The following is an 18,459-nucleotide window of genomic DNA, read 5'->3' as shown; positions in this document are numbered from 1 at the left end:
TTTATTATATTAACATTACATTACTTTCAAATATAATGATTAAGTTGAATTTTGAATAATTTATGTTATTTTAAAATTAAATTTTATTATTATTGATATTTGGAATTATCACTTTTGTGTGATTTTTTGTTACTCATATTCTTGATTTTAACAAAAAAAAGTAAATCATATAAGAGACTTTAACTCATTGCGGAGGATAATAAATCAAAATTATGACCTAATAATGTGAATGATATCTTACAGTTAAAGTGTTATTAGGATTTATTATTATGGATACTTAATATCCAGTGTTCGCAAAAGAGTGAAGAAGAAGAAGAAGAAGAGGAAGGGGCGAGCAGAAGCAGAGGCAGAGGAGTGAGATGCTGAGCTTGCGTTGCGCATCTTCTCTGATCAGGCGCTGTCTTCGCAGCTCCGCCGTCATCTCCGGCCGCCGGAGCCTCAGCTCTCTTTCCAGCAATTCTCTCTCCGACGAAGACCCTGACAGCGTCGTGAGTTCTCTCGGATGACATTTTATTTTCATTTTCTCGCTCATTTTAACCCATGTAATTTAGGTTCTATGTAAAACCCTCATATTTTGAACTGTTTCATCAGGTACTTGTTGAAGGCAAAGCCTGGTCCAGAACTGCAATTCTCAACAGACCCTCTGCCCTCAACGCCCTCAACACCACCATAGTCTGTTTCTTTCCCCCTCTATTCATGTATTTATGCAATCATAATCTCAACGGGCACTTGGTTAGCACGCATTGTCAGGGACGCGGGTTTATAGCCAGTGATTGCCCTTAAATTATTCCGCAAAAGAATATTGTTTGACAACACTGAAGGTTCACTAGAAGTCCTCTTTTTCAGGAAAAAAAAACACTTGAAATCAAGGAAAAGATAATTTGAGAAAAAGGAAAACCCAAATGGGATGTAATTTTTTTGATTTTAGAAGAAAACATGATGCGTGTTCTTCTTGAAGCACACAAAAGTTTCGCCCAGATATCTCTTGTGAATATATACCCACACTCGTACACGAGCATATGTTCGTATTTGGTTGCTTAAAGTTTGAACCACAGAGATGATGCCTCTATCTTGTTTTGAATTTTTGGTTTGTATACACTCTGCATTTGATTCACAATGTCTTTGCTTCTGGTCTTAAGGGGGCTAGGCTACTGAAATTGTATGAAAGCTGGGAAGGTAACCCTGATATTAGTATTGTGGTGTTAAAGGTAAACATTCTCTGATGATTTCGGTTATTGAATTCTTCTTACACTTGTTCATAGCTCTCTATGGTTTTGTATTATGGGAAGCCATGATAGAAGCAACTTACACATTGTTCTAAATTTGTGAAGGGCAGAGGCCGGGCATTTTGTGCTGGTGGTGATATTGTTTCTTTATATCATTTGATAAACCAAGGTAACACTTTAATAATTCTATTAAGCAGTTGAGATTTTGAGGTAATTTAAATGGTTCCAAGAAGTTAGTGTTGTGTACTCACAGAAAAGTTGGTTTAATGTAATTAGTTGAAAGTTGAAACAGTAATGTATTGAAACTATGAGATCTTGCCGTTTGCTGTTTATAGAGTTGGAGGTAATGAAACTAGTATAAAGTTATTATACGGTGTCTATAGTTTCTAAGGGAAGCAAAAGGGAGTTGTACTGCAGAAGTGGGCGGGTTGAGTTGTCCGATTCACTACATTGAGTACACTGTAATGAGGACCAGAAATGAGGGGGGAAAAGAAGATGAATTAGAGATGCCAAAATTGATCTCTTTGTTCTGACAAAATGATCATGGGGATTACTTGTTCAAGAGGGCTCCCACTCATGTATTAAAGTAATAGAATATATGGAAGAGGCACATTTGAGTTTTATATATTAAGTCAGAAAAAACTACTATTGTGTATTAGGCAAACTAATATTACCTGGTGTGCAAGGTTGGCTTGTGTTGTAATTAAAGAAAATTATGATGACAAACAATCCAAGCTTTGATATAGGTTCAATTCATTAACTATTCATAGCTAAAAGATGCCTAAAAGAAAAAAAAATGATGGCTGAAAGTTTAGTGGAAAACATTGGCTATTTCAGGATTTTGCTCACACAGTAGAATGAGATGAACACATGGTGATTGTTATGTGCATTGTTGAGTTTGCCTCAAGTTTGAGCAATAGGAGATCAGTGAAGTATTGGTGATTTATTGGCTGGAAGTTATAACAATTACGTTGTCATAGGCCGAGGTTATATGAGTAATTAGAATGGTATGGGCAGTATTGTAATAGCTATGTAGAGGAATAATTCAAATTCCTCAAGTGGGTGCGCGCTAGGCAGTTAGTTACTGCCGTGCCATCTTGTATTTCGCTATAAATAACAGTTGGTCGAGGATGGGGAAATCACGTGAGGATTATTCCACAATTTTCTTTCCCTCCCTTTCTCAATTCGCTCTCATTTTCTCCCTCTCTCCGATTCTAGAACTTACTCTCTCTCTCTCTTTCCTTCTCAATCTTTCCCTCCTCTCACATTTCTTTCTCAATTTACGGAAGGAATTCTACTGTCAGATCCGAGTCTGACATACGTTTCAAATATAAAAGGGTAATTTACTTAGTTTTTGGGGTCTAATTGTAATATTCCAATGTCGGTTAGTTTCATTGGGGTGTCTGCCCTTTCTATAAATAAGAGGGCAGGGGGCAGTCGAGAGAATCAAGGGGATTTCTCAATTTTCATATGTGATCGAGTGCTGTTTCATTCTTGAGAAAAGAGAGGCTAAGTGATAAGGATTTAGTTCTTGTGTATTTTTGAGAGAATGAGGGTTTTGTACTCGGGTATATAGATGAAGGAGAGAGCTTGATATACTGATCAAATTTTTGACTGAATAAAGATTGCTCTGTGGGTGTTGGACTGCTGGATGTAGGGACTGCTGGATGTAGGTTTGCCTAAGGGCATTCCGAATCAGGATAAATCTCGATCTCTTTGTGGTTTGATCTTTTTCATTTATTGTTCTTGTATATTCTTCTGTCAAGAATATTCTTCTGTTATGACTAATTACTTTTATTGTATTTCTAATTCCGCAAGTGTGTAAGGATTTGTGTGGTGTATCCTTCTCGTTGTTCCTGGTTTGTAAGTCCTAACAACAACATGCATGTTACATTTTTAGACAATATGTGCTTGGATTGAGGCTTTGAGGAGAGGAAGGTTTGCAGCTCCTAAAATATTTTACTGGTATAGGTAGAATAGGGATGGAGACAAATAAGAAGAAATTAATTACTTTAAATAAAAAAATTTGGCTCAACTCCATTCAATGACAATGAGGTACTTTAAATAAAAAACTGGAAGGCATTTTAAAGATGGAGTAAGATGGCTACCTGTAACTTATCTCAAATCCTTAAGTGAGACCAATGTCTTGAACTAAGAAGGACTTATCGAGAAAAAGGTCCGGGGCTTGGGAACTTAGAACTGTTATGGTTGAAGGTTGTAGAAACCAACAGAGATGGGAAAAGTGATTGCTACCAGTAAGGGAGTACCCCACGGGGTGTCTTTAACTCTTTACCATGGTGGAAAGGGAAGCATTAAGAGGAATGGAAAGTCTATTTTATCAAAAAAGAAAAAAAAAAAAAAAAAAAAAGAGAAAGATCTCTCCCTTGCAGGGCACAATGTATTTTTGATGTGATTGAAACCATCTGTGTGTGAGTGTATACATACATGCTCAAATTCATGCTGTTTCAATTCATAGTTGTTGAGGAGGACTACTTTCTTGTTACACAAGTTTATAAATGTATTTCCTCCAAACAAGGAATGTGAGAGTGATTGTTTAATTCGTATTGAATGGGAAAAGGAGGAGGAGGAAAAGGAGAAAGAAGAAGCAAATAAAGGACAGAAATAAAACATGTACTCATCTATTGCAGGCTGTTGGAGTTTTGATTCTGAATGCAGGAGGATGTGTTTGTTGTTGGTTTTCTATGATGCCTTGAAATGCTATATATCATGATTTGAGGTCCTACCAAATCATGAAATCCTGTTATTTGGTCAGAATATGGTCCATATCTTCTATATCACATGATCTTATAGTAGTTTCCATCCCCAATTCCTTCCAAAAGACCCCACTTATGTACTCTCCTGATATAGTTCTAAGGACATAATTCAAATCATTGTCCTCTTCTATAATTTTCTCCATTTTCCCCTATGCACGAGTAACCCTTGCTAGTGTTTGTGTCTTTCTAGAGTTCATAAGTTGAATAAAATTGTCAAATATATTTCTTATTTAACTGGAAGTGATACATTCTCTGAAAAACCCATAACAAGATATCTTCTTCCTCTTACTTCACTATGCATTTTATATTTTTGTAGGATCTCTAGAACTTCATTTGCTTCTGGAAAGAGTTTTACATCATTATTTTCACATTGTGCAGGGAAAATGGAAGACTCAAAGGATTTCTTTAGAATATTATATACTTTTATATACCACTTAGGCACGTATTTGAAGCCACATGTGAGTATTCCTAACTTCCAGAGCATTAATGGATGAAATGAGTAGTTGTCTAGAGGTTTTGCCTTAATTGTGATGGACCATTCAGGATTATTCATTTGATATGGCAGGCATGGATAACCATGAGAACCATAACATTTAGATGCCTGACATTATGTTTGGCTGTAAAATGTTTGTGCATGAATTCCATTGCTGTGTTTATTATACATAACATTGACGTAAAGCTTTTGGGATCTTGTATGGTTTTTTTTAGGTAGATTACACAACCTTCCCTAAGGTTTCTTCATTTCTAGGGATCTGTCATTGAAGAGTTTGAAATTACGTTATACTGCTTTATTTTTTCCAACAACACAGAGAGACCTCCACTCTTTCAAGGATTGCTAGATGATTAGGAAGGGAAAAGTTGATGCCATAGTTTTGCAAAATTTTAAATGCTAATGTTACCCTCATACAAGAATTTGGTTTAATGAATAATGTATTTGTTATACAGATTAACATAATATACATAACCATTTTCTGTCATTAAGCAGAATATTGCATTGTTATTGATTCATTAAAGGAATGATGAACCTATTACATCCCACTCCCATCAACCTTGAACCACCACCATAAATAATCTCTTTGTATAATACTAATGCCCCCAAAACTGCCACCGACATTGATTATGACCTCTCTTACTTCTTTTGGACGGTTTCTCCTTGCTGCACTTTTGAAACCTTTTCATTTTGTCTTTCTTAGTGTTTTTTCTTTGTTTCTTTTGGCTAAATTCTCATAGTATATGTATAACAATGACTTTTGCAAGCAGATTTTTCCTTAAGCCTTTTCTAATGCCATATGATTATCAAATTCACGTCCTCTAATTTGTTGGGCTGGTTACAACAGGATTTTGTGAGCCTAGGTTTATTATCTTGTAGAAAAGGGCTACCTTGTTCATGAGCCTTATGCCATGTTTAGGTCTTAAGAGGGTTGTGGAATCAAAGCAAGGAAAAAAATGATTGACTGAGGAGATAAAGCATCGATACTACTCTAATCCGCATGTTGTTAAGTCAATTTACTGTTTTCTGTTTTTGTTAATAACGTTAAGATTCATATCATTATCTCCATCAAAAGAAGTGATAATGATACTTGTTTGAACTAAGAGATTGCCACTGAGTTAACTGAGCTATGACATTTTCTTGCCTTTTCTATTAGGACCATAGATCATTTTTGGTAAATAACCAAATTGATTAGTTCCTACAGTTTCCTAGATCATGTAAAAGGACGTGCTTAGCATAATTGCCTTTTGACTTGTTTTGCAAAAAGTTGAGGCATTGGAAATTAATGTACATGGTGTAGTTGTACGGGAATAAATGGAACAAAGACATGAATAATTGGGATTACTGGAAATTGTTAGTGGTACATAGTGTAAGTAAAGAGAGAAATGTTTAGTTTGTCAAGGGCTTTACTCGATACTACTTAAACTAACTAGAGGCTTCTGTTCTGTTGGCTGTAACGCTTATATGATTGAATGTGGAATTGCCTTGTTTTGGATTCTTCTCACAGTACTAAAATTTCTGAAGCTTGCCTGTTTTAGGACCTTTGGTTCTGAAGAATACTTAATCTAGGACCAAGATGATTTGTAGTGGATATATATTCTTTCAAGTTGAAGGACCAATATGATTTGTTGTTGATTTTATTTAGATCTAAAAGATCTGCTTGCTGAAAAGAGGAAAAAGCACTGTAAGAATTTTGGTAGTCATTATTTGGTTCTTAAGTACCTTTAGCATCACATGCAGTTTTTACTATTTATCCTATAATTCCCAAGAGCTTGAGAAACTTTGGGTTTTTGAGACCTGATGTTTGTGTGTTAAAATTATTGGCTTCAAGCTTTCCAATTTTGTTTGTGGTTTAGTTCTTGCTAGAATGGATAAGGAATAATTTCATTCATTTGATTGTATTAGTCTTTAATCTTTACAATTACAGTTGTGTTTTTAAAATCTCTCTATTTAGGTGGCAATTTTGGATGGGATAACTATGGGTGGTGGAGCTGGGGTCTCAATACCTGGGATGTTCAGGGTTGCAACTAATAAAACTGTATGTGTCAGATATTCTTGTGATTACTATTACTTTTCTTCTCATATTCTTAATTGTCTGTGTTTATAATGGTCTGCTTCTACATTTTCTATTACTCAAGAAAATTGTTTATCTTCGATGGAGTTAGTTTTAGTTTTTGATTTACAACCAATTTACTAAATGCACTGATTTGGGAAACTGGTATTTGGTTGCCTGTTTTTTTTTTAAGTCAAAAGATTTGGAAATTTTTGGAAACATGAATGCACCCTCTCAGGTGCACTCATTTTATTTCTGTTCATCCCCTGGCTTCTCCTTCTTCCTTTCTTCATTTCAATTCTGTTTTTCCCGTGACTCCCCAACTTCTTTAGGTTTCAATGAAGCCCTACTCCCTGACTTCCCAACTTCTTCTCTTCTTCACCATCTTCTTTTTTTCTTTCTTTGTTTTTTTTTTCTTTTGGCCAACTTCCTCCAACTGTTATCTAGCTTCATGGATGGTCTCTTCTTCTTCTTCTGCTTCCTGGTTCAATGAAATTAGTTTTGGCTTCAATAAACCAGATTTGGCAACGCCAAACTAAGAGAAGAAAAAGAAGGGGAGGAGACAAGGAGAGAAAACAAGAGAAGAACTTGCTAGCTGTACCCAAATCTGGGTTCTGAGCAACAAGCCAGTGGGTTGCTGGGCGAATGGACAACAAATTTAATGCTCTAGGTTAGGGATATTTTTGTCAAATTAAACTGAATTATTACATATATTTAATAACTAATAAAGTAAACAAAATTGAAAATAGGAAATTGGAAGTTTTATCAAATTGCCCTTTAGTTGTTTGGTTTTGATTGAGAAGGTGGAAACCTTGTTCTTGTTGGCTAATGAAAGGTAAGGTTGGAGAAAATGATTATAAAGAAATATTTCAAAATTTTTTTTATAGGGAAGGAGAATGAAAAGGTAATTATCACATGTACTCCATCTTACATCAGAAGGGAATTAGTACAAAGTTTGAGTCTTAAGAATGCTTATTCTAGCTTCTTAGTGAAGCCATTTCAAATGTAGCTCTGGCTGGCAGCATTGTACCTTCCTCTGTTGTTATCTGCTTGTTCATAGCTTCATCCACAGTAATTGGCTTCTCTCTTGCCTTGCAGGGTGACCATTACTGCATCATCTAGTTAGGCAATTTCCTAATCTTGCATTTTTTTTTGGTTTCACTCTAAATTTCTTGAGCACATTAAGAGCCTGTTTAGCTATAGAAATAATTTCATTTTTGGTTTTCATTTTTCAGGAAAAATTAAAAAATGCATTCAGTTGTTAAATATAAAAATTTATTTTGTTATCTTGTAAACTCAAATGTGTTTAAAATGGTTATAGAAAACATAACTTTTGGTATCGTACTGGACACAGTTTCGGATTTACCATTGGTACTGTATGATGCGAGGGTACCATTTTAGATACATTGCCATAATAAATTAATAATATATCCAACAAATCAAGTTTTAATCCCACTATGTGGGACCGGTTACATAAAATCTAGCTTGCTAGTCATTTCTATTCATGGTTTTATCTTATGTAAGGCCGTTATAACTTAGGGTAGATTACAGTAGACACCCTTGAGGTTTGACAAACAAGCAAAGACACCCCTGATGTATAAGAAATGACAGAAACTTCCCTTGACATTATCAACTGCGTATCACTTCCCTCCCTACTGTTATAAAATTGCTATTAATTTTCTTTAAATTCCCAAAATACCCTTTACCCTTTTCTCTCATCTCTTTCCTCTTGAATTAAAGAAGTCTTAATACATTCAATGACCCCTTAACAATTAAAAAATGTGGTGTTTGGTCCTTGAAGTGCAAAATGACAAGATTTAGTTTATCAACTATTAAAAATTGTTGTTATAAGTCTTTACCGTGACTAAGGGTAAATGGAGTTGTTATCTACGCCACGTGGGATACCATGTCACATAAAAAAAAATCACGTCAGCAAGATACATCATATTAGTCTTAATATATAAATATGACATTTGGTCCCTCAACAATTAAAAAATTTGACATTTGGTCCTTGACATGAAAAAAAGACTAAATTTGATAAAAAAAGGATTTAAATTTTGTAAAAAGGCCTAAACATTTCATAAAAAAGACCCTAAAAATTTTAAAAAAAGATCTAAATTTCATAAGAAAGACCTAAAAATAATAAAAAAGACCTAAATTTCATAAAAAAAACCTACAAAAAGATCTAAAATTTCATAAAACAAGACCTAAAAATATTCAAAAAATACTTTTTTTATGAAATTTTTAGGTATTTTTATGAAATTTAGGTATTTTTTTGAATATTTTTAGGTCTTTTTTGTGAAAATTTTAAGCCTTCTTATGAAATCCAGGTCTTTTTAAAATTATTTTTAGGTTTTTTTAATGAAATTTAGGTCTTTTTAAAATTATTTTAGGTTTTTTTAATAGAAAATTTGACATTTTTTTCATATCAAGGACCAAATATCAAATTTTTTAATTGTTGAGGGACCAAATGTCATATTTATGTATTAAGCCTAATCTGATGTGTCTTACTGACATGGTTTTTTTTTTTTTATGTAACGTAGCATCTTACTTGGTGCGTAGATGATATATCCGTTTACTCAGTCACGATAAGGACTTAAAAGTAATAATTTTTAATAGTTGAGATACCGAATCTTGACGTTCTGCACTTTAGGGACCAAACTCCATATTTTTGGGGCCGTCGTATGTATTAAGCCATTAAAGAAATTTTAAAAACTAAAAATAAAAACAGGTAGTGTTGGGCCAGTGATGGGTTATCTAGAAGCTTTGGTTTTTGAAACCCCATTATTGGTGTGCATGTGAGAGAGAGAGAGAGTACTGTCAGCTCCCGAGGGTTTGATTGGTTTACTCGATCAATTGGACGATCGAGAATGATAACCGAGAAGGATGGGGGGAGAGAGAGAGAGAGCAATAGAGAGAATGAGAGAGAGGAAAGACGAGAGAGAGAGAATGGAAACTTCCAAGAATATTCATTAATGATGATGGAGAAGTGATCAGCTCATATATATTGTTGATCTAATTCGTCCCATGTGCAGTAACATATTACCGTTGTTGGGAATGTACCAGCTCCCTAATTGATCAGCTCATATATATAGTTGATCTAATTCGTCCCATGTGCGGTAACAGATTACCATTGTTGGGAATGTACTAGCTCTCTAATGCAGCAACAAATAATTTACAACTCCTTAAAGCATACTTTCCAATATACTACTTACTAACCTTAGTATAGCATAATTACACTAGCACCTTCTCCTTATCTTGCGATACATGACAATTACCCTCCCCTTCAAAATCTTCTTGTCCTCAAGAAACGTTGAGAAGGCTTGCTGCTTGAGGAAATTGCTTGAGAATATCCGGAAGGTATTCCCAAGTATTGTTGTCAGGATGTAGGTTAGACCATTGCACGAGCACTTGAACGATGGGAGCCCCTTGTTTGTAAATGACCCTTCTGTCAATTATAGCTGTAGGTTCCTTTGTGCTGTCATCTGAATATGGAAAACAGGGTAAAATTGGACTGATGGATTGCTGCCCCACTGCTTTTTTAAGTAGTGATACATGGAAGATCGGATGTATATGGGAGTTATCAGGTAGCTGTAATCAATGGGCCACACTCCCCACACGAGCTAGCACTGCAAAGGGTCCATAAAACCTCGGACTGAGCTTTGAGCTGGGCTTCCTGAGTAGGGTTTTTAGATGGCCTAACTTAAGCTTCAAATATACCCAATCTCCTATTTGGAATTCCCTTTCACTTCTCCTTCTATTAGCAAACTGTTTCATATGATTCCTTGCATTGGCCAATTCTGTTTTGAGTGTCTGGAAAGCTTGTTGCCTTTATTGAAAGTATGCATCCAAGGCTGCCACTGTAGAGGAGTTCCCAGATTTGGCAACAAAGTTGGTTTGTACCCATACAGGGCTTCAAAAGGAGACCTTTTGATGAAGTTGTGGTAGTTGGAATTATACCACCTTTGATGAAGTTGTGGTAGTTGGAATTATACCACCACTGCGCCAATGTGAGCCACTTATGCCAAGACTTCGACTGTAGGAAGCAGGCACAATGTAAGTATGTCTCCAAGCATTGGTTTACCCTCTCGGTCTGACCATCAAATTCTGGATGATAGGTCGTTGACATGTTGAGTCTGATCCCCAATAAGCCCATCAATTCCTTCCACAATAGGTTAGTAAAAATTTTATCCTGGTCCGATATTATAGATTTAGGAATTTCGTGTAATTTCACCACTTGGTCCAAAAACACTTTAGCTATCTCTTGGGTTGGGTAGGGGGTGTGTCAACCCTATGAAGTAGGCATATTTTGTAAATCTATCCACTATTACCATAATGTAATCTCGCCCTTCCGATTTGGGTAAGCCCTCAATGAAATCTATTGAGATACTTTCCCAAGGTGCTCCTGGTATATCTAATGGCTGTAACAATCCCGGAGTAGCCATTGTTTCTAATTTGCACCTTTTGTAGACATCATAACTCAGCACAAACTCCATCACATACTTTTTTAGCCCTGGTCAATGAAAAAATTGCTTGACCTTGTGATAGGTAGTGACTATGCCGGAGTGTCCTTCAATTGGTGAACTGTGAAGTGCCTCCACAATCTTCCTCTTCAAATTTTCATCCTTCCCTATCACCAACCTTCCTCTGTTCCGGATAAGGCTGTTAGTCAAGGTATATCCTTGCTTGGCATTAGGATCCACCACCAGTTGCTGCAGAAGCTCTTGAATGCTCTCATCAATTTCATAGCTTGAAACCACTTCACGATACCAATCTAGAACCACCAATATGAGGGCAACGTGTCCCTTTTCATAGCACCTCGATAATGCATCCACAACCAAGTTTTCCTTCCCCGTTATCATCTTGCACATTCCTGATTCTTGACTGCCCTTGAGTACCCTTCTTTTTCCTTCTTTTTCAAAGGTCACCTCCATTTTGTTGAAATCAAAATTAATAGGGCTCACCCCTCTCATCCAGTCCACCCCAAGTACCACATCGTAGCCTCCTAACTTCAACAATCTCAAATCTTCCACGAATTCTTCCCCATTCATCTCCCAGCAAAATCCCAAATATGAGGATCGACTTAAAACCTTATTCCCGTTTGCCACTATCACTGAGAGGGGGTTGAGAATTCGAGACCTCACACCCCAGTTTCTTTGCCATACCTTCATCCAGGAAGCTATGGGTACTTCCACTATCAATGAGTACCATTAGTGGACAATGGTGAGCTCTCCCTTCCACCTTAATGATCTTGCTGTGTGCCAATCCCTTCAGTGCATGTAGGGAGATTTCTCCTTGATCTTCTCCTTCCACCTCCAAAGTCTCGTCTACTAGTTCTTCCTCATCTTCCCCTTCCAGTAACAGGATTTGGCGTTTGCATCTATGTTCGGGGAAGTATCTATTTCCGCACCTATAACATAAGTTCGCTTAGCGTATTTGTTCTATTAACCCCCCTCCATTTGTTGGATTAGGGGCTGCAGGAGGTAATGCTAGGACCCCCTTGCCACTGTGCCCCACCTCTCTTCCTAAAGTCCTGTTACCAGACTGCCATCCTCTTGAAATCACTCCTTTCACTTGGCTACATTGCTTCTTTAACAGTGCCTTAATCATCATTTCTTGCAATCTCACACTCTCTGCAACCTGTCTCACTGTCGTTGGTTGCATCATCTTTACCACGGCTCACCTCATCCCCGATGCCACTAATAAAACTCGATACAAAGTACTCTTCCGACAGATGGGGATTGTGCACCATCATTAAAGATCTTAGCTCCTCAAACTTGACTTGGTAGGCCTGCACCGTACCTAGTTGCTTAAGTTTGTTGAATTCCTCAATTATATCCCTCATACTCCTATCTCCAAATCTTTCACATAAGTCGTCAGCAAACTCACTCCACGAGTTGCCTTCTTTCACTGCGACCCATCCTTGTAACCACACGCCACCCATATTGTTTAGGTAGGCAGAAGCCAAGGTAACCTTCTATTGTTCCTGTACTTGATATAGGGTGAACATACGCTCACACCTCCTTATCCACCATCTCGGATTTTTCCCATCGAAAAGTGGAATCTCCAGTTTGGGTACCGGGAAGCTCTGCTGGTAACGATTAGCCTGAGCTCTTGGTCTTCTTTCCCTTATATTATCTCCGGTCCCCTCCCTCTCAAATTCAAATTCCGACGTTCCTATTGGTCGGTGCTTTGTTCCTACTCCTTGAAGGATAGGTTCTGACCGCTCTCTTTGAGGAAACTCGGGCGAAAGACTTATCGGCTGCTGGGATGCGAACATCCGCATGATCTAGTGCATCTGTTCCATCACCTGCTCACGAAGCAGAGCACTCTATACCCGATTCTCACCTCGCCACCTTTCCATGGCTTGATCAATCCGAGCATCCACCCCTGCTCCAATCTAGGATTTGAGAGTCCCCATTCTTATTTGCATTTCCGCCATCGCTGTAGTTGGGACTCCATCTGCTTCATCCTCGTTCCCTCGGCCATATTGATAATCTTCTCCTACTCTGTTGACGCCCAAGAACACTGCTTTGATACCAAATGTCAGCTCCCGAGGGTCTAACTGGTTTACTCGATCAATTGGACGATCGAGAATGATAACCAAGAAGGATGGGGGGAGAGAGAGAGAGAGCAATAGAGAGAATGAGAGAGAGGAAAGACAAGGGAGTGATAATAGAAACTTTTAAGAATATTCATTAATGATGATGGAGAAATGATCAGCTCATATATATAGCTGATCTAATTCATCCCATGTACGGTAACAAATTATCGTTGCCGGGAATGTACCAGCTCCCTAATGTAGCAACAAACAATTTACAACTCCTTAAAGCATACTTTCTAATATACTACTTACTATCCTTTGTATAGCATAATTACACTAACACCCTCTCCTTATCTCGCGATACATGATAAGTACCCATCTCTTGAGATGTAACAACATGTCACGCCCTAGGGTAGGATTTTAATTGAGTGGCATTTACCTTGTATAAGCCGTTAGGGGCTAACTATCTGAAATTGTATAAACAGCTAGTGGTTTGGTTGTTATGTTAGTTAGGTGGGTGATTGTACTAGAGGCTTTATAAAAAGACCTACACAGGAGTAAGGAGGATTATCATTGAAGAATAATAAACTCTTACTTTTCTCTCATTGCTGTCTCTCTCTCTCTTTTTTTCCCTTAATTTGTTTTGTCTCTCCCTCTAATTCTGTTTTTCTTCTTCTAAATTTTTATTCAAACCCTAGGACACCCTAGGGTCTTGACAAATGGTATAAGAGCCAACGTTCTTGGTTGTGGATCTAACTAGTTCTAATAGTAATTCCGGCAATTCCGGTGGCAAAGAATTCAATAGCAGACCCAGATTTCAGCGGGTTCAGTTTGAGGCTTGACATCGGAATTTACTAGCAAGTCTGGCCTGATTACAGGAGGCAGAATAGACGGATGAAAGCATGTGATCTGGGTTGACGGACGCGAGCAAGGTGCGACCCAAGACGAGGTAGTACGACGGACACGAAGTTGGTGCAGGTGTAAGAGGCGTTCTTGATTAAAGCTTACTGATGGACGCGAAACTGGTGAAACAATGAGTTTGGGGTGGAATTGACTGAGTCACAGGTGGCGACTCAAGAAGTAGTGAATTCTGGTGATTACAAAAATTACAAGGCTGGCGGATCAAGATTTTGTCCATTTTAGGAGGGTTGGTGATTGGGTAAGGAGACCCGAGCAAAGCCGGACGATCTTGAGGGTCAGAAACAAAGAGTGAAGCAGGAGGTAGTCTCATGACAGTGAATTTCAGAATTGTTGGCCCACAACTATGATTCTAGCAAGTAAGGGAAGAGGAAGCAGGGTCAGTTGGTCCGGCGATGGAAGTGGTGACAGCAGCGGTCAATTGCCGCTTTGGTGCGGAAGGAAAAGAGCCAACAATCGCGGGGCCCAGTGTGATATAGGAGCAAGAAGCGATGGTTGACGGAACACGCTTGAGGCAACTGGAGGTGAGGTTGGAAACCATGGAGTTTGGCATGAATCACACCCAAGAGGCCATGCGCCAAATGAGGGAAGAATTAGCCAAGTGGAAGGAAGTCATGCAAGCGGCATCGGAAAAGCAACAAGAAACAGTCGAAAGATGCCAAGAATCTATCCTGCCAAGAAACTGTGGAACAACAAGGGCAGAGGATCAATAGTATCTTAAATATGTTGGCCTCTATGTCTCAGTTTCGGTTGCCACCGGAATTTCCACCAAGGCAGGCGTTGGAGTCGATCTTGCCACATCATGGCAATCAATCAGGGTCAGAAGGAGTTTTGGAGGAGGCGGAGCAGCTGTTAGTTCGAGAAAATCTGGGAAGGAATGTGCAACTGGTGGCGCACGGCCATGCACCCATGCCAAAGCTGGAGATACCCCTGTTCGAGGGAAAGAGCCCAAGGTGGTGCGAACGATTCTTTCATCTCTATCAGACCATGGAGGATCAAAAAGTGACTCTAGCGACTGTCTATTTGAACGAAGTAGCAGATTCTTGATACTAGGGGTGGGTCCAAGATGGAGGGCTGCAAGGGGGTTGGAGAGCTTTCTCGTATGGCCTCTATGAACGCTTCGACGAGAAGAAGATGATGGATATTATTGAAGAATTTAGTAAGCTGAAGCAAGAAGGTACTGTAATGGAGTACCTTGCCCATTTTAAAGAATTGAGATCATTAGTACGTACAATTCAACCCGGACTTACCGAACAGTATGTGGTATCAATTTTTGTGACTAGGTTGAAGGAGGAGCTATGACCCATGGTAAAGATGATGACACCAACGACGGTGGGGCAGGCTGCAGAAAAAGCTAGGTTGCAAGAAATGACCTTAGAGGCCATTTTCAAGAAGCATAATGTTCCCTACGAGCCGAGTTTATTAGTCAGGCAGTACGGAGGTGGTAACTTTAGGTTTTTGCTTGCAGGGCTTAATCCAAAGGCAGCCAAAACACAACCCTATAATAATGGCATGAAGGGTAATTTGATAGAGCAGAAGAGACAACTAGGGCTATGTTTTAGGTGTGGAGACAAATTTAGCCCCGACCATCAATGTAAAAGACAACTGATGAATATGGAAGGGGAAAAGGAAGAAGAAGAGGAGGATGTCTCCCATGAAGAAATCGATGAGTGCAAAGTGATTATCGAGAAGGAATCACAATTGCATCTTATGCCGACTGAAGTATTTGAAGGAACAACTGAGGCAGCAGTGGAACAACCAGAGGCTGTGAATGCTGCTACACTTCTACCACTCAAAGGGGAAGGGCAAAACAGTAAGGAGAAGAGAAGGCGATAGCAAGTATTGAAGGTAGGGATTGGCTGAACCATAGTCTTCGATGTCAATTCTTGGGGTCAAGAATTGTTTGAAGGGGTGCGGATTTGTCACGACCTTAGGGTAGGATTTTAATTGAGTGGCATTTACCTTGTATAAGCCGTTAGGGGCTAATTATCTGGAATTGTATAAACAACTAGTGGTTTGGCTGTTATGTTAGTTAGGTGGGTGATTGTACTAGAGGCTCTATAAAAAGACCTACACAGGAGTAAGGAGGATTATCATTGAAGAATAATAAACTTTTACCTTTCTCTCATTGGTGTCTCTCTCTCTCGTTCTCTCTTTTTTCCTTAATCTGTTTTGTCTCTCCCTCTAATTCTCTTCTTCTTCTTCTTCTAAATTCCTATTCAAACCCTAGGACACCCTAGGGTCTTGACACAACAATGCCCCTTCTTCTTTGGAACCCATTCTCTTTCACCTCTACAATGGATTTTTCTTCCCTTCTTCCTCTTTGCCTTTCTTGCTTTTGATTTGTAAAGAACCCTACAAATCAAACTCTAGGAATAGTAGATGAAAGGGAGTACAGATAGAAACATCAATGTTCTAGTTTTGTTCAAGGTGCACATATAGAGAAATTGAACTAGTGAATTGATTTTTTTTTTTGCAAATTGAAGTTACTGGGGTTTGCTTTTGCTAAATGTCGAACCCCACTGGTTTGATTTACAAAGAAATTTTGCAATCTCTAACATTAACATGTCACTGGAAAGAAAAATATACGAGTGTAATATATAGGAGGGAGGGGGTGTTCGAAGATGTTTGTCGTTGTCGTTGTCATTGTTGGCAGAAGAGATGGTCGTTGGACCTGATCTGGGAGAAAAAGAGGGAGGGGAGAGGAGAGAGAGAGATACGGGGGTTTAAATGTGAACCCCTCGGGGTAGCACACGCGGTTGATTACTTGGGATCCAGGTGCTGGATATGCCAAGGTTGCGTGTTCGAATCCTGGGTAGTGCGGTAGGTATCATTGTAGCTACACGGGGGGCTACGAGCACGGGTCCTCGACTCGGACTTACTCGGCCTGACCTGATTGCTTGGTTTGGGTTGGTGCCCGTAGGTTATAGGGGAGAAGGTGACGGTCTTTACCAAAGGCTTATATATCGGTGCTTCCTTCGATTCCTACGTTACAAAACAAAAAAAAATGTGAGGGCAAAATAGTCCACTTATGCAATAAATTAACAATAGGGTGTTTGGTGCCATTCTTGAAATGCTAAGGATGCCTCTGCTTTTTTGTCAAACCTCAAGTGTGGTGGATGTAATTTTACCTCGTATCATTACTAAGACCTTCTCACCAAGTTTTTCGTGGTCTCTGTCTACCTCTTTTGTTGACTATGCATTTCATTCCATCCACTCTCTTAATAGGAGCTTATATCAATTTTTCTCTTACGTGATTAAACCATCTTAATTGTGCCTCACACTTCTTATCTTCAATAGGAGCCACATTATCCTTATTACAAATGGCCACATTATTAATTTTATCATTTCTTATATGACCGTACATCCATTTTAACATCCTCATCTTTGTTATTCTTATATTATGTGCATGTTATGGCCTTATGGCCTAATATTCTGTGCCATACAACAAAATTGGTCTTATAATTATCTTATATAAAACTTTTCCTCTAGTTTTAATACTATTACATAAAATGTTAGATGCATTTTTAATATATATTATAAAAATATAATATAATTATAGTAAAATTTCACATGTAATAGCATTATAGAATTATGTAAAATCATCACCATTACCAAGAACATGCTATAAACAAATTACTTAACATAATAATACTTCTATATAAACATACATATTATTAACCATGATAGAAAGCATATATTCAATTTTTATATAATTCAATATCATATTATTAACAATATTATAATATTAAAATGTTATTAATTATATTATTATTATTATTATTATTATTATTATTATTATTATTATAAAATTAATGCTATCAATATTCATGATATTTTTAATATTACAATTATAATGATGATAATTTATCAATGATATTGTTATATTATAACTGTGAATAATCATATTGAGTATGGATTATAATTATTCTCTATAATTTTATAAACCTTTACCCCACATAGTGGGATAAAGGCTGGATATGTTGTTGTTGTTTATAAACCTTTAACACTAATATTGTTGTTAACAATAGTTTTACTATTATAATACTAATATTGTTGATATTTTTAATATTCTTATTCACCAGTAGTTAATTTTAAATTCGTATTTTTATTATTTATATTGATATTAATGTGAGCACAGTTAGTATTGATTTTGATTGGGTTGGAAACTCATGTTTTTATTTAGAACACACGAGAAGCAATCTTTTTTCTTTTTTTTTTTTTGTGAATAATGTAGTGAAAATTTTTCTAACAGTCTGCATAAATTTGTAAAATTGGGGAATACAATGTCTGGTTTTCTATTTGGAAAATTCTCTTTGAACACGATTTTACGTTTTCCATTTTCTGTAGAGACATTTCCACAAAAAATGGTCTCTTTTTCCACAGATGAACAATCCCTTAAGGGGCTGTTTAGTTGTGAGAAAAGGTTTTCCAGTTTTCTGTCTCTAATTTTC

The 18,459-nt window shown here is 37.6% G+C and overlaps 1 protein-coding gene across 1 annotated transcript in view; it reads left to right on the top strand.

The window, feature by feature from the left end:
* The first annotated feature begins 293 nt into the window (after positions 1-293).
* Positions 294-18,459, top strand: part of LOC127786916 (3-hydroxyisobutyryl-CoA hydrolase-like protein 1, mitochondrial) — a 28,079-nt gene continuing 9,913 nt past the window's right edge. Inside the window, exons 1-6 of the mRNA XM_052314682.1 lie at positions 294-488; positions 592-672; positions 1,140-1,208; positions 1,332-1,395; positions 4,379-4,458; positions 6,445-6,528. Of these exons, the coding sequence (XP_052170642.1) occupies positions 360-488; positions 592-672; positions 1,140-1,208; positions 1,332-1,395; positions 4,379-4,458; positions 6,445-6,528 (507 nt within the window). The 5' untranslated portion in view covers positions 294-359. The remainder of the gene's footprint in view (positions 489-591; positions 673-1,139; positions 1,209-1,331; positions 1,396-4,378; positions 4,459-6,444; positions 6,529-18,459) is intronic.

This window comes from Diospyros lotus, chromosome 12 (assembly GCF_014633365.1).
Source record: "Diospyros lotus cultivar Yz01 chromosome 12, ASM1463336v1, whole genome shotgun sequence".
Taxonomy (NCBI): Eukaryota; Viridiplantae; Streptophyta; class Magnoliopsida; order Ericales; family Ebenaceae; genus Diospyros; species Diospyros lotus.
The sequence above is the reverse complement of the archived record's forward strand: the minus strand, read 5'-3'. Positions and strand labels throughout refer to the sequence as shown.